The sequence below is a fragment of the Canis lupus genome, chromosome 31 (genome assembly GCF_048164855.1).
Source record: "Canis lupus baileyi chromosome 31, mCanLup2.hap1, whole genome shotgun sequence".
In the NCBI taxonomy this organism is placed as follows: domain Eukaryota; kingdom Metazoa; phylum Chordata; class Mammalia; order Carnivora; family Canidae; genus Canis; species Canis lupus.
In genome coordinates, this window is record NC_132868.1 from 17911061 (window position 1) to 17928810 (window position 17750).

A 17750-nucleotide genomic window follows, 5' to 3' on the forward strand; every position below is an offset into this window, starting at 1 on the left:
CCAAGAATAGTTATGGAAATATTAAGATAGACTGAGACTTCTGAGACTGAAAAACTAAGGCACCAAAGACTGAGAAAGTTGGGAAACGTATGCCCTAGCCAATAGTGTAAGAGCTGAATTGCTGGGAGCACCTTCCAGGTTTATGCCCATGGAAGAAAACTACTTTAGAAAGAAAAATAAAGGCAGGGATCTCTGGGTGGCTCAGCGGTTTAACGCCACCTTCAGCTCAGGGCGTGATCCTGGAGACCCAGGATCGAGTCCCATGTCGGGCTCCTCGCGTGGAGCCTGCTTCTCTCTCTGCCTTTGTCTCTGCTTCTCTTTCTGTGTGTCTCTCATGAATAAGTAAATAAAATCTTAAAAAAGAAAAGAAAGAAAAATAAAGGCTCCCAAGTGAAGCCAGCTACAAATGACTGTATGTATTTCACATCCATGAAAGAGGTAGGGCAGGGTGTGGTTTAATGAGAATTGTGTGATTAATGAGGGTGTGGGATCAATGAAGAAACTACAGAAAAGGTAGACACAGAGAAGCTGTCAACCCTATCCTAAGGAGAGAGAGGCCTGGCCCACCATCTCAAGAACCTAGGCCATGTCACCAGTCTCTCTGACGACACCACCATTTAAGATCATCCAATCTACTCTGCTGCTCTGAGTCCACACCTGATAAGCATCTTCTGCTTATACTCTGACTGTCCATGTAAATCATTTCCAGAGCCAAGATGTGCTATCAAGCAAACGTAAGTATTTGTATCCTGCAGAGTAAGAGAGCCTGGTGGTTTTCTACACCAGTCTCCTCTAGGTATTGTTAATGCATGATTAGGCTCCCAGAGACCAATCACTATGGAATGACACTGTGTGATACTTGTCTGGATGACTAGTCATTCTTCTCCAAGAAGTGTCTCTTTATTAATTCTACATGTTTATTTTAAATTGTAAAGCAAAGTTTAAAGCAAATTAGATGCTTGGCATCATCAGAGGCTGCCTCATGATGCTGATTGAAAACAACTTTAATCAGGATACTATCAGCTTTCACCTCATATTCTTCCTCTTTGCAGTTTTACAGTCATAGGAAGGCTTAGATAAACACAAAGTTAAGGGAATTTACATTTCTAGTCAGGCTAAATTTAGATGCATTATAACTGTATTAATTGCATAACCAATATTTACCAAGAAAATGGCGAAACCATTTCAAGGACTCAAAACACCCTAGAATATTCATTAAGATATGATTATACTATTTAATGATTCTGACTTTTATTGTCAATTATAAATTAAAGCTCTTCATTACTAAGTAGATAAATATAGATGGAGTGTTCTTATGTCTTGGTTAATACCAATACTGAACACCAGAGAGACCCAAGGTTAACTGGGGAAACGACCTGCTGTTGAACATTAAACGTTAAGGGACAGAAGCTCCAAGGAAACAAAGCAAAGCCTCCATAACCGCATTGACAACCCACAGCAAGGCATTCGGTGCCACCTTGTGAGAAAACATGGAAATGCAGAAGGATGACAGTGTACCAGAGAAGTCCTATTCAAGGAAAATCAAGAAAACCAAACTACTTGGAAGTTAAATGGTGACTTAATAAAATAAATTTCAGTACTCCTGGTATCACTTTTTACCTGTTCGTTAAATGGAAGAGGACTAGATTTACTGCAGAAAACAGCAGTAAGTTCTTAGGATACATAAGACTATTCCCATGAGGTTCTGGGTGTTGGCTGGCACAAACTTCTGTCCTATGAAAAGAATTTATAATGCTAGAAAATCCTACAAGAAGATTGTGAAGACCAACAATGAAAGAGAGTGAAGCAGGTAACTGCTATTTGCCTTCCAAAATCCATTTTCCTTTTCTCTCCCCAACCCCTCCACCCCCCCCACCCCCCCAAAAAAATGGAATTTAGCTGGGAAAATGGCAATACCACTTCCTGGGAGGCACTTTAGAAATCTCAGGGATTTCTAAATAATCTATCCTACATCCAAATAATACCAAATAATCTACCCTACATAATAAAGAATTTTCCCACATCCTGTGTAATTTCTGAATATCTTAATAGAAACTCAACGGAAATGAAAAATCATTTGTAGTGATTAGATCCTATAAATTCTGCTTTATATATAAGAATAAAGGGGTTTTAAATATGTTTCCATTTTATTGAGATATAATTGACTTATAACATGGTGTTAGTTTAAGGTATATATGTAATGATACAATATATGCCTATATTGTAAAATAATCACCACAGTAAGTTTAGTTAACATCCATCACCTCACAAATCACCTTACAAAGTCTTCAGATCTAATCTCTTAGCAATTTTCAAACACACAATATGGTACTATTAATGATAGTTACCATGCCATACATTACATCCCCAAAACTTATTTATCTTGTAACTAGAAGTTTGTACTTTCAATATATATTGAAATATATATTATTTTGCTATTCTTACTTTCCTTTTATTTCTCCTTTACTATTCTCCTTTTCGTTTTTTTTTTTTCAATATATGCGTAAGTAGCAGTTACCTATTCACCCTCTGTGAGCACACAAATAAACTACATTTGCTAGCTTCCCATGCTATTAAGTGTATCCATATAACTGATGCAGGTTCAAGTCAATGGTATGTAGTGTGTATTGCTGAGCTGAGGCTTTTAAAAAGAAGTATGCTCTCTTTTCCTGTTTGCTTTCTGGATACAGGTAATAAGACAGCCACAAAGTGGATAATAGTAATATGAGCCATAAAGTGAAAGGAATCTTCATGTGTGAGGGAGATGGAGAAAAGTCATCTGCTGATGAACGTACATGCTGGGCTGCTCCAACTAAATTTTCTGTTGTATTTGTTTGAACTATACTATACACTTTGGAGTCTATTTGGTATAGCTATTGAGTCCACCCTAACTAATATAGATTACGGTATCCATAAATTTCAATTTAGGATAGTGAGGGGGCAATACAAATTGGTTGTCATAAAAAGGATTTCAGTCCAATATTATTAAGAACCATTTCCATAGTCTACACTGTTCAATACAATAGCCACTAGACATATGTGGCTGTTGAGCACTTGCAATATAACCAGTCCAAACTGAGATGTGCTATAAGTGTGAAATACAGCGACGCCTGGGTGGCTCAGCAGTTGAACGTCTTCCTTTGGCTCAGAGCATGGTCCCCGGGTTCAGGATAGAATCCCACATCGGGCTCCTTGTGGGGAGCCTGCTTCTCCCTCTGTCTATGTTTCTGCCTCTCTCTCTGTGCCTCTCACGAATAAATAAATAAAATCTTTATTTTAAAAAAGTGTGAAATATAAAGTAGATTTCCAAGACTTAGTATGAAAAATTGTGAAGTATCTCAACAATAATTTTGAATATTGATGACATGTTGGGGTATTTTGGATATATTCGGTTAAATAAAAATGCTATTAAAATTAATTTCATGTGTTCCTCTTTGTTTTTTTAATATAGTTACAACAAAATTTAAAAGTACATATGTGGATCACAGTATATTTCTATTAAATAGTACTGTTCTTTACACCTTCTTGCATTGGTTTCCATCTCCTGGATGCCAAGTTACTAACTCTATCTCTGATTCAGAAAGAAATTTTGACTCTGGTTAGTTCCTTAATTTAACATTCTTCATTGTTGCACCGAGAATTTCCCACTTAATGGGGGGAAATGCAGTGGACTCCACAAGCCTAGGAGTATTTTATGCCTTCATTATTAATTAATTCTTAAAGGTGTTACATTAGAGAGAGAGGAAACTTCAGACAAAGATTCCAAGGGCAGAAATAATCATTAAAAGAAAAAGGAAATGATTATTCATTTATTTTTTTTTTATTTATTTATGATAGTCACACAGAGAGAGAGAGAGAGGCAGAGACACAGGCAGAGGGAGAAGCAGGAGGAGCCCGACTTGGGATTCGATCCCGGGTCTCCAGGATCGCGCCCTGGGCCAAAGGCAGGCGCCAAACCGCTGCGCCACCCAGGGATCCCTGATTATTCTTTTAATTAGAGGACAGGTATTATGATAGACACTGATAAATGGCTAATATATAACCAACCCCCTCTCCCCAGATCACCTTCTACTGAAGCCATTTAAAAGATAAATGTTTGCCTTTTCTGACTCTGTTGCTGGTAGAAATGGCTACATGACACAGTCCCACAATGAGACATAAGCAGAAGCCTACCAAGAGCTTCTGGGAAAGTTTTTGCTCTCCTGGCAAAAAAGAATAGAAGAAGCCAGCATTGCTCCTTTTCCTTCTTCCTGCTTTGGACACAGACTTGATATCTGGAACTACAGCAGTCATACTGACATTAAGGCTTTAAAAACAAGATAAACATCCAAAGAATCACAAAGGAGCACCCTTAATGTCATTGAGCCTCTGATCCAATACAAGGAATTTCTACTTTTGGATCTCTTCTTATGTGGCTTAGAAAACAAACAAGTCCATGGGCTAAGTTCTCTTATAGCCAGATTCTATGTGAGGCACATTCCTTAAAACAATCCACTTTACCAATGAGAGACCTGAAGTTACAATGACTTACTAAATGTGTTGTAATGTGAACCCAGAATCGCCTGAGTCCAAAGCTTAGCGTGTTTCCTCCACACTAACCTGCTTATATTCTCTTATTTCCTGGCTAAGCCCTAAATTTAGAAATATCCTGAGTTCACTGGGAACATGTCAGTTGTCTTTCAAGGTCAGAACCACCAAAGGCCTAGCCCTGGTCACTATCCAGTTCCTGCTGGTGGCCCCTGCTCACAGACTTCACCATCCAGAGGCCTCAAACCCTCTGGCCACAGATCTGGGTCAGCCATCATGCAATGAGTCCCTGCTCTCCCACCAGCCACGGGAGCACACGCAGAACACAGCAGGCCAGGCAACTGGGGCCTCTGTGAGATAAAGCCTCCATCCTGTCCTTCCCAGCATTCTTGGTTGATGGGGCCTCTGGTTCTTTCCAGAAGCTCGGTGGAATCTGCAGAAAAATCTGCAGCTGGATTTTCATCACCTTGCCTGCTTGAATCAGGAAACAGAAAACTCCTGTTTTCTGTTCTGTTTCCAGAACAGACCCCATAGCTGGGTTTCCACAGTGATGGAAAAAGACCTAAGCACAGAGCTTTCTGTTTCACAACCACAGCAACACAGGTTACCCAAAACAGCCTCATTACTGACATTTGCTACCACTTCAGGTAAAGATGAAAAGCAGGCCCAGTAATTCCAAGAAAGTGCTAACTCAGAGAACCCCAAGGCTACCCATATGCTTCCAGACTTGCAGTGTTGCAAATGCTACCACAGCTAATCCATGCTTCTCTCTCTTAAGAAGGGCAAACTTGAGGCAACTAGATGACAAAAGAAGCTCAAAAATGAAAGGATTGTCTTTGCCATGGTCAAAGGGACCTTCCTAAAACAGAGGTGTCCTCTTTGGTCCAGTGTGGGTTTCTACAGTTCTGTGTTCTCCATTAAAGGGTGACAATGATCCCTATTACTGACTCAGTTGTGGCATTATACACCATTTCAACTGTGAGCATGGCTTTGGTTCCTTATACAAACTGTATCATATTGAAAACTATTTTTTGTAATAGAGTCCTAAAATAAACATTTTATGGGATTAAAATATTTCAGGGAAAAAAGTTACTTAGTGGTAGTTGCAATGCTAAGTATTTTTCATATACTATGTCTTTGATCCTCAAAATTATGATGATCCCAACCATTCATTACCCAAATGAAAAAAGTGAGGCTTAGAGAACTATGTTGCTCAAGGAGATACAGCTGGCCAAGAGCAGAACGTACTTCCATATCTAAGACTGTCTGGTACCCATGTATTTATGTTTTTCCTGTCTCGCTTTTGAGAAATAAGAATAAAGAGAAGCACCTCAGTAATATTCAAAAAAGGTAACTTTGGATCACTAAATGCACAAACTAATCAGTCACTGGACTCCTTCCCCCAGATGAGCCATTATACATCCTAGAATCCTGGGATTGCTGGGGCAGTGGAGTTTTGGTGTAAGGGCACAGAAATCCACTCCACTTCACCCCATCATCTATTCCAGACCCTGATGCACATGAGCCTTGCAGCCTTCTGTGGTAGAAGGCCCCAGCAACAGTTGCCAGAAATCAAAAGGGCAGACCCCATGATACCTTTCCTTTTGCAGAATCCCAGCTTCCCAATGAGAAGCTACAAGACTGTATCTCAGAAGGCTGGTTAGGTTCTCCCACCAGGGCCAAGACTGTGGTGCCTAGGTGGGGGATGTGAGGAGCAGTCCTCACAGGACAGACCATGAGTACTCAGATAATTTTGAACTGAGCTCCTATTATATTATAGTTTCTGATCTAAGCAATACAGGTAGAAATAAGAAAAATGAGGACTCTACTTTAGAGCCTTCTGTGACTATATGAGCAGTGACCAATGTGGAGAAAATACCAGAGAATTCCCCAGAATGTCTGGATTGTGTAAGATTCCCCACTTAGGACACAACTCTGGGATGGGGAGAGGTATCCCAATAACAGAGACTGCATTTCCCTTAAACTCAGTAGGATAAGGACTTGAGAGTAGATTAAATATGATTTACAGAAAGGAAAGAAATGTGACTTTTTTAATATATCCTATGTTGTAGGGTTAAATTCATACCAGCTTCATATTCTCTCTGTGATGGAACTAAGGTAGTTTTGTTGCTTTTTTCAGATGTAAAAGATGAAGAGAGTGACTTGCCACCTTATTCCCCTGTGATGTGTGCTAAGGACAACTAATCTCACACCATGCCTCTAAGACGGGTCTAACCGTAATTTAGGGTATGGCATGTATCTCCAGTTTCAGTAATCAAAGTCACGTCACCATTGGCTAAGTGAATAAGAAAGAAGGGTACTCTGATAATGACAACTTTTCAGAGTTGTGCCTAGCCTCAGAAAATGTCTAGCCTTCTGTGAACATTAGCCTCTCTTTATTCTCAAATGCTCAATGGAAATCAATGCATTAAACTTAGGTCCATAAGAGCTAAGAATAAAAGACAAATCTCTCAGAGAACAAATAACCTCACCAATGCTCATGAACCCTTAAAACCAAACCCTCTTAAGGTTGGATCTTGGAAAAACATCCAATAAGAATGTAGGAAGAAAATCATGGTGGCAGCTGATATCAGTACTGATTACTTTTTCCTTCCTCAAAATTTCTTTAGTTCTGTTCTTTACAACCTAAAAGAAATGTACTCCTTTAAGGAAGATCAAATTGCACCCAATAGCAACAGGAATGACATCTATGAGATCTGACCCTCCTCCAGCTGTTCACTGCAGCTCTGGGAGAAACTGAAGGGATGACTAAGACTTGAGTATACCATTCATCAAGGTTCAAGAACCTGAGCCCACCCAACAAGACCCCCCGTAACAAAATCTGAAATACAAATTAATTTGCTCCTTACCTGAGAGAATGGCAAACTGTCTGTGAAGTTGTTCAATTATATCCACTGCCACTGAGGGCCTGATTTCCTGCTGCATAATTTCATCTGCACAAATGAAATACAAATTAGGTTAAATCTGTGAAAATCACAAAGAGAATTTAAGAAGAAGGGGGGGAAGGGAAGCTTCACTACTGAGGAAATCTGGGACTTATCTAGATATGGTTATAGGTACATAATTCTCATGAGAACTCTATTCCTGAGATGCAAGAAATGGATCTGGGTTATGTGTGGTTTGAAACTTATACCCATGAGCACAGGAGCATTCTAGAGCCTCTTACAAGACTTTAGGAGGGTCAATGCAAGGAAGGGACCCTGAAGCTTAAGCTTGAGTAGCTTCACAATATAGCTGCTGGGATAATCTCATTACCAAGGCAGGAACTCAAGGATCTATCTACTCCTTTAGGTCTGCAGGACATCTTAAACACAAACAACAGAAGTCACCAGAGTTCATCTCAAGCTGGGTCATAAAATCCATTAGAGATTTATGAAAGTTCTTTGCTTTTTGTCCCCTTACCTCCCTCATGCCTTCCTTTTTGCCTCCCTCCTTAGCTACCTTATTTTTTCCCTTCCAGAATACTTCAAGGGGCCCTTCCCACTGCCAAGCATGTTTAGGGAGGGACTTCTCATTTTGCTGATGAAAGATACTCCATACTGAATAAAAAGTTACAGGTTTCCAAGGCAAAACTTTGAACCTTTCAAGTACAAACCTACAAATGTCCTCTAACGCTAAGAGTGATCTGTAAGCCCTACAATTTGCATTCTACCCATTTGGGGGAAGGGGATTAAAGAGAGGAGAAAACTGAATGGAAATCCTTAACCTGGACTGGAAAGAGGAAGACGTTTTCACACTCTCGCTGCCTGAGATATTATTATTCTCATTTAACTATTTCCCAGAGAATCTCAAAAAATGAACTGGTTATTGTTTCTATAGCAGTTAAACATCAGGTAAGATTAAGGCACCAGTCAAATAGTCTTGTACATTAATGCTAAATAGGAATCTCCCATTGATTCAGCCTAGAGTCAGGGTAATGGTATGATATTGCAACATTGCAGTCAGAAGGTTATATTTTGCAAGCTCCTCCCAGGACTTTGGTTTCCACTTCTTAGCTTTAGTGTGATGGTTAAAGGAGATGATGTATATGGGGATGTACATAGTAGATAGCAAATACTAGTTATAGCCCTTAGTCTAGAAAGGCTTTTCCTGTATTTGTTCTCTGAAAGTCTTTTTTTAAAGATTTTATTTATTTATTTATTCATTCATTCAAGAAAGGGAGAGCATGCAAGTGCACACATTCCCACAAGCAGGGGGAGGAGTAGAGGGGAAAGGAGAGGCAGGGAAAGAATCTCAAGCAGACTCCTGACCTGAGCCAAACTAAGAGTGGGAGTTTCAACCTACTGAGCCACCCAAGCACCCTCTGAAAGTCTTGTAAGGACTGGGGCAAGTGAGAGCTTAAATGCCAAGACCCTTCTCAACGAATCTACCACTTTCTCTGGAGGAAAGCAGATAAACTCAGGCCAGAGCTCTTTCATCCCTCTTAATCTTTCCACTCTGAATTCACTAAAAATTCATTAAAACCCTACTTCACTGTTAAGTTTAGTGGATGCTATAATGGCACTGTAGTTTTATATTTGGCAAAAAGGGGGTCTTCTTGGTTTTATACAGAAACAAAGTATTTAAGAATAAAATGATATTAACTCTTATATCTGCTTAAAAATGCTCAAGCACTCCCTCCCTCCTGCCAAAAATGTATGGAGCCGGGGGAGGAGAGGATGAAATCAGATTCACCAATACGGATAATTGTTTAAGCTGGATGATGGGTCTGTGGGACCCATATAATTCTTTTGCACATGTTTTAAATTTTTCATAATAAAATATAAATTACAAATGGAGGCCAATATAGAGAATTTAAGCAGGAACACAAGTTATACAATTGAAGACTTTTTCAGAATATAATCTCCCAGTAGTCTAACAAAGTAGCATACCTAAAAATAGAGCTAGAGTATTATTTTTTCATACTTGAGGGAGTATATTTAAGAGATAATGAGCCAAAAGAAAAACCAAGATCATAAGATGCAATTTATTGTTATTGTACTTCAATATTTGAGGTGTGCTTTACACATTTTAAATAGGTAAGATCTGAAAATGAACAACAGAAGCGAGTTAAGCCAGCCATACCCCAAACCATCTCATTTCTTAAATGAAGAAATGGAGACCCAGAAATATTCTGGCCTTCCCTATGGTCATATAATTTAAGCATGGAGCCAGGGTCAGCTTGGGATCACCTGACTCTAAGAGGACAAATCTCGACCTTCCGTGATAGCAATTCCCAGACCCTTGGTCTTCAGGAGCACTGTCTTCTATTACCCCTGAGAAGATTACTAGTGTCTCTCATGATGGGAATTTTCCCAGACTTCCAACAGAGACTTTTCCCACTTTTCCCATTTGGGGTTACCAAGTGAACAGGACTAAAATGTGCAATTTGTTTTTCAAGAAGAGAAATGAGCTGATTTGCCTTTGCTGAGATAGCTTGGCCCCCAACAAGGGAGTGACAGGGTTGTCCTTGAAGATTTTCCCACAAAGGAGCCTCATGACCCCACCTGGCCAGCCACAACATATCATGTGGGTTTCTCAGACTCAGTGCTGACCCAGAGCATGGAGATGACCTCAGACACACCCAGCCTCTAGTGATGCCTGACATCTATGGGCCTATTGGAAGAAGGGCAAGCTCAGTTCAGCCCCAAACAGGGCACATTCATACTCTGACCAAAAGAGACACAAAGACTATCCCTGCTGCTGGTAAGCCCTGCCACCCACTCCTGCATAGATGGGTAGGGAAGGGAAGACAGAAACTCTTTGGTCTAAAGGAGCACCTTTCTCTGCAATGGGAAAGAACCCAGACAGCTCTGCATGGGAAGGACCACTTCTGCCAACTTCTAGCTAGACAACAAGAGCAAGAACACTCTAAGCCTAAGTGTCCTCTGTAGTGAAATGGCTTTTACTTCTCTAGAAATTGTTGGGCATGACCAGTGAAGACCCACCAAAGTGGTGGTGCCTGCTGCACTCTGCTTGGCCCTTTGGTCCTGTGTGGAGGCTTCCTGCTTGCTATTTGGTAGTTTTGATGTGCCTGGATTAGAAAGGCACTTTTCTCTTTCAATCCACATAAGCCAGGGGACGTGATAATTCAGTTTCAACACAATTTCTATCCTGGGCAAAGTTACAAATAGATCAGGGAAAAACTTGTCCCTTTTCTATCCCTGAGAAGCAGATGTGTGATTGTATGCTACCCTGGAACCAAAGTTCCAGAGATGCAAAGGGCATCAGAGGGCCCAACACAACCTCCCCAGTGATGAAATAACAGCCCAGCACATCCCATGGAAACTCACTTGGGAAAGAAGCAAATAACACCCCTGTGCTGCCCACTGTCCAATCAGAGACAGCCATGCAAGCTCTGGGGCAGGACCTTTCCCACTGATTGCAGCCGTCCTCACAGCAGAGTAGGGAACTGCTGATAATAGTTAGTTGCAGTCTGCATGTTGCAACTGGTCAGGAATAAAGGGCAGTGAAACCCTTAGCCTCCCACTCTGGCTGTTTGGAAATTTCAGTCACATTGGGATTTAAAAGATTTAAGTATCGTCTGAAGAAAAAAAGAACCAAATTGCTAAATACATAAGTAAGTTAGGGGAACAAAGTTTGGTCTGGACCGAAAAGGGAAGGCAGTCCCAAGTTTGACAGAGGCTGCCACATTTCTACTTTGAGAATCTGGTGGAAAAATGGAAGAGTCTGTCACCTATTGGACTAGGAATGGGGCCAGGATCCCCCGTCCCAACCTCTATGCAGCACGCCTCTCTGTTAGTAACACTATCGAGAACCAGCTGTGAGCCAGCCCTATCAGTGCACCTCACAGATTAACTCATTTAATGGGTTGGATAATCACAGTAAAGGAATGCATCCCTGCACTAAAATGAACCTCTTCCGGCCCACCCTGCCCTCTTACCCCTCAACTAGACCAGACTTGACTGCCAGGAAAACACTTAGGGACTAAAAGCTCTGAGAAATCAGTTGCTGGGCTGGTAGGAAAAGCCACCTCCCTGAGATATGCTGTTTCACTGCTCTTTTTTTAAATTGGCCTGGTCAGACATAACACAAACCAATTTCTCCTTCTTTTACTGGCCCCTGTGCTATAGCAATGCTTAACCTGAACCATAAGACAGCACTGAAGTCTTGTCCGTAAATTAACAATGAATAAAAGGCAATAGAAAAGCAGGTGGAAGAATTTTTTTAAAGGAAAAAATTAGAATTTTAAAAGCAAGAATACTAGAAGATGTCCAACTTACTATTAGTCAAATAATGCAATTAAAACAGCAATAGAGTATCTCATTCATCCATAAAATTATTGAGATTCTAATACTCAATGCTGGGATTTTGTTGAAAAACTAGTACTTACACTTTCTACTCCTTAGGAGTAGAAAGTAGTTTCACAATATTTTATCCAGTGATTATTGTATAGTTACATGCCAAACCCTTTACATGCAGCATCTCATTTAATCCAAAACAATGCTAAAGGCAATATTGAACTAGATTTGCAGTAGCTCATCTCAGGTTAAGCAGAGCCAAAATTTGAATCCCTCCCATTTCTGAACTCCAAAGTCCAACATCTTAAACATTACAATATAGAGCTTCAATATACAGTCATTAAAATCTTCATGATCCTTTGCCCTTTCATCTTATATTTAGAAATTTATGCCAACAAAATAGTAAAATGAAAACTTTATACATAAAAAGGTAGAGTAGAATATTATTTATAAGACTGAAAAAATGAAAGCAACCATTATATAATCATGAAGACCACCTCCATAGAAAAATATTTAAGATATCATATCAAGATCATAAAAGCCATATGTGAGGTGGGATTGTCGACACATTAAAAAAAGAAGAAAGCACATGGTGTATTTGTGCATATGTGTGCAGGCATATGAGAAAAGAATACTTGTGTTAGAATAATGGAATCACACTGTGGTTACCCCCTTTAGCTTACATTGAAAAAAGTATGCTCTGGTAGCCTTTATTTTTTATGCTGATAGGACTTTATTGAAGTATAATTTACATATAGCGCAGTGTACAGATCTTAAGTGTACAGTTTGATGAATTCTGATAAATATATACACTCATGCAACCATCAAACAGATCAAGATATTGAACGTTTCCATCACCCCCAAAGTTTCCCTGTGACCTGTGCCCCAGGCCCCACACTTCTGAGAGCTCCACATATCACAGCTCTCCCTCCCACGTTAAAGATCACATGGCTGGCTCTGTCACTCAAGATCCAGTGTCAGGTTGGCAAGGCACACTGCAGCCCTATACATCTATTCTCCTAATACCACTGGTGCCCCAGGGAAATACTTCTCCGCATCTCTTGGTCTATATCTTCAAAGGAAAAGGCGACTGCATCCAATGCTGTGCTGGTTTGTGGGCTGTGCCGCTGCTGGTGTCAGAGACAGAAACTGCTTCTGAGTGCTGGGAAGATTGGAGCAGTGGAAGTGCTTAGGTAAGAGAAGAGATAAATTAATTATCACATCAAATCCTTCCTCTCACATGGCATGTATGCTGTAGATTCTTATATAATGAAATCTCATGCCCAGTACTACCAAGCATCAACCTTTTTTCTTCCTTCCAATTCATGAGGCAAATACATATATTCAAAATGTGAATTCCTTGAATGCAATTACATTTTACACAAGTCACATTTACTTTAGATCACAGATCCTAACAGAGCTCAAATTATGTGAAAATCTCAATTTATAACAACAGTATTTTGCTGACATGAAGGCAAGAAAAAAATATATTTTATGGATTAATTAATGATTTACAGATTACAGATATCTTTATCACTCATCCAAATTTCACAGGCCCATCAACACAACACTCAGGTACATGCAATAATTCAACTTGGTCATCATTGCTATTTTCTGGCTTTTACTCACATAAAAACCACAGCTTTGGACATATTTTAATCTTGTTCTTAGGACAGTATGTTGTAAGGTAGGTAGGAAGATAAAACATTTTATTTAATTGTGGCATGTGGGCTTCCATTTGTCCCAGGCTCTGCAATGCCTGTTTAAAACTGTTTTTGAGGAGGCAGCCTGGGTGGCTCAGCGGTTTAGTGCCGCCTTCAGCCCAGGGCCTGATCCTGGAGACGGGGGATCGAGTCCCACGTTGAGTTCCCTGCATGGGGCCTGCTTCTCCCTCTGCCTGTGTCTCTGTGTGTGTGTGTGTCTCTCATGAATAAATAAAATAAAATCTTAAAAAAAAAAAGTAAAACTGCTTTGAGAACTGGTAAGATATTACTAAGCATAGCATTTCTGTTAATACTTATCCAAAGCCCTTTTCTCCTTCTTTCGTTTACACACAGAGTTGATACATTTTTTAAAAAGCTCCTTAAAAAATAAATAAATAAATAAAATAAAAATAAAAAATAAAAAAAATAAAAAGCTCCTTAATTTCAAATAAATAAATAAATAAATACTCCTTAATTTCTACTGACATTTCACATTGTACCCATGTATGAGACAAGCACTGTAGAGACGGAAGTTTCTCTGCTATGAGTTTCCCTAGCAACAATAGCTGGAGATGACATTCCCCTGTAGCCCTTCATAACTCCAGGACAGGTGAAATTGAGCTCTCTCTGCCAATTGGGGTATTGTAAATAAAAAGCAATCAAGGCCCTGGAGGAAATTGACAAAACCTGTGAAAATACTTAATCCCCTCTTTCCATAAGGCTCTCCCATTATAGCACTGGATTTCAAATGCCTCACCTGCATTTTAATTAGTACCCTGCCCCCGGGAGTGCTTCTCAAATTATAATGGATATATAAATCAGATGGGATTTAAAACGCAGATTCTGATTTAGTAGGCTTAGGACAGGGCATTTCTAACAAGCTCTCCTGATGCTGCCGATTCAACAGAGAACCAAGCACAAGACTGATTCCAAAGCCTTAGACTATTCTTGGTCCTTTCCTGTTGCTTATGAAAATGCAACTCAGGAAGAAAAAAAGTTTGTATTTGGGTTGTTCACTGTCTGCTTCTCTAATCATTCAAAAAAATAATCATATCTGTGTGTTCAAAGTGTTCTTGAAACTGAGGCCTGGATGGTGTAAACTCTTCCTTCTATGCTGATTGTGAGTTCAACACAAAAGGAAAACAAGCCAGCCCTGGCTTGATAACCTCCTTACCTCTCCTTCCAGCATAGCTCTACCTCAAGCCTGCCCCACTGCTCTGGGTGGGCTCCTTCATGTCTATGCCCTCTCATTCTTGGCCCACTCTAGCCCTGGATTCATTACAAGTTTATGGTCTGGAAGCAGTTCCTTGGGCAAAACAATATAATGTGATATAAGATGAGGCGATGAAATGACCTGATATGAGTAATAATCATTTAACATAGCATTCTTCCAAACGTTTCTGTATTTTTCCTTCTAAAACTCCTAGAGAAAAAAAAATATCTTAACACAAAGGAATCAAAACAGTAGGATTTTAGACTTTTTAGCAATATGATGAGTAAACAAATTTTTTGTTAAGAAAATGTCCTGGAAGCTCTGGCAAACATTCCTTCCTTCCTCTCTTGATTGATTTATTGACTCATTCATTCATTCATTCATTCAGGTATGGAAACAGAATGAAAAGAACTGAACTTGCATCTGAGCTCTGCCACTAACCAGCCCCTCCTATCTTCAGGCTCTCCTTCTGTAAAATGAGAATGAAGAATAATTATTACTATCTCCTTGGAGGGCCATTGTGAGGAGTAACACTACCATGTATTGAACACTTACTGCCTACTGGCACTGTGCTACATGCTTTACATATATTATCTAACTTAATTAATTAAAATAACATGTGAAAGCAGTTTGTGGGGATCCCTGGGTGGCGCAGCGGTTTGGCGCCTGCCTTTGGCCCAGGGCGCGATCTTGGAGACCCGGGATCGAATCCCATGTCGGGCTCTCAGTGCATGGAGCCTGCTTCTCCCTCTGCCTATGTCTCTGCCTCTCTCTCTCTGTGACTATCATAAATAAATAAAAATTAAAAAAAAAAAGCAGTTTGTGTATAAAAGATTCAACAGAAGCTAATTAAATTGATCATTCAGTCCTTTGAGCTATGATCCCAAAGATACTACAATAGATTTCTCACAAATACCCATGTTCTTGCCATGCATTGCTGGTTTGCATTGAAATTCTGCTTATAAACTCCCCTTTTTTGACCTTTCTCTTTCACTATGAAATAAGTCTGATGGAATTTGTTTTGAGTTCAGAAGGACTCAGGAGCAAAACAGAAATTAGAATTAGGTCAAAATATAAACATGTAGTATATGATAAAAGTGGCATTTCCCATGGGGCCAGAGGGAGATTATTCAACAAATAGTGTTGAGCCAATCTGCTGGTCACAAAAAGACATCAATCAAGTATAGTAATTAAGAGCGTTATGTCTGGTGCCACAATGCCTAGGTTCAAATCTTGGCTCTGTCATTTACAGTAAACTAATCTCAAGCAAGTTGCTTGATTTCCCTGTGCCTTAATTTCTTGACCTGAAAATGGGGGAAATTATAATACATCCACCTTATCTAATCGTTTTAAGAACTGAGTTAATATAGTTAGTGTATCCATGTTTTCCCTTCTTGCCAAAAGAATAAGCTCCAGCCAGGTTAAATAATGAAGCCATAAAAATACTAGAAGAAACTATAGGAGAATATTTTTATAATACTGGAATCAGAACAGCCTTTCAAAGTATGACAGAAATTCCAGTAAGACTGATAAAGTTCACTTAAAAACTACTTTGGCAGAGCAAACATACCTTGAACAAACTCAAAAAATAACAAATTAGCATATATAGCATATATAGTTGATAAAGGGCTTATCTTCCCAGAATATAAAGAGCAACAGTAGACTGGATAGTATCCCCCACCCAAAAATATGGCCATGTCCTAATGTACCTGTGAATATTACCTTATGTAGAAAAAGGGTACTTGCAAATGTGATTAAGTTAAGGCTCTTGAGAGGAAGAGCCTATTTTGAATTATCCGGGTGGGCCCAGAAGGCAATCATATGTATTTTTGTAAGAGAAGGAAAGAGGGGCACCTGGATGACTCAGCCATTTGACTGAGATTTGAGCATCTAACTCTTGACTTCAGCTCAGGTCATGATCTCAGGGTCATGGGACAGTCCCACAGGGCTCTGCACTCAGGCAGGGTCAGCCGGAGATTCTCACTTTTTGCCCCTCCCTATTCCCACTCTCTCTCCTTCTAAAATAAAGTTTAAAAGAGAGAGAGAAACAGGAGAAGAGTGTGAAGATAGAGGCTGAGACTGGAATGCTGCAGTCACAAACCAACACAGACCTGGAGACATCAGAGCCTGAAACAGCCAAGAAAATAAATTTCCCCTGCAGCCTCTAGAGACCAGCACCTTGATTTGGGACTTCTGGCCTCTAGATCTATGAGAAAATAAATTCCTGCGGTTTTAAGCCATCAAGTCTGTGATCATCTATTACAGCAGCCACATGAAACAAACTAAGAACAGACAATTCATGAAATAAATACAGCCAGTGAATGAATGTAAGATCACAGTAATATCAGAAAGGCCATTTAGACACGCCCAAACCCTACATTAAGATACTCAAATTTTCATTGCTGTCTTGAAACACAGAATAAAATGACTGACAGCTAAAGCATGTAGGCAAACATCTTATAACCTTGTATAGTGGGGGAAAGAAGAAAAGCAACAACTTGTATGTAGTGTTGTAAGTTTAGAATCCAGAAATTCTTCATAATCTTTCAAATTACTTCTTCTCTTCCCTACTAACAAAACTGTAAAGCCCTTATGATTCAACTTTAACAAAATTAGGGCAATAATTTACACTTGAATTCAAACCCTGTAGGATTTGTGTGCATGCACAGGCGAGTACCTATGTGTTTTAAGAATGGAAAGCAAAATCTGATTAACACTAGTTCTTTTTTTTTTTTTTTTTAAGATTTTATTTATTCATAGAGACAGAGAGAGGCGGAGACACAGGCAGAGGGAGAAGCAGACCCCAGGCTGCAGGTGGCGCTAAACCGCTGCACCACCGGGGCTGCCCAAGTTGTTCTTTCTTAATTAGCAAATGCATCATAGCTCTTGCCTTTGATAAGATAGTATATGTATTATATCTTATATATCATATATGGTATAAGAATTGATTCAGAAAGTATACTGTAATGATGATAAAGCATGCTTCTCTATTCAGTAATTCCCCCCTCTTGAAGAAATAGTTTCCAAATATAAGAGGAATAAAGA

The 17750-nt window shown here is 39.6% G+C and overlaps 1 protein-coding gene across 1 annotated transcript in view; it reads right to left on the bottom strand.

Moving 5' to 3' along the window:
• MCF2L2 (MCF.2 cell line derived transforming sequence-like 2) overlaps positions 1-17750 on the bottom strand; it is a 237866-nt gene that overhangs the window by 198685 nt on the left and 21431 nt on the right. Inside the window, exon 2 of the mRNA XM_072807544.1 lies at positions 7398-7481. Coding sequence (XP_072663645.1) covers positions 7398-7481 — 84 coding nt within the window. The remainder of the gene's footprint in view (positions 1-7397; positions 7482-17750) is intronic.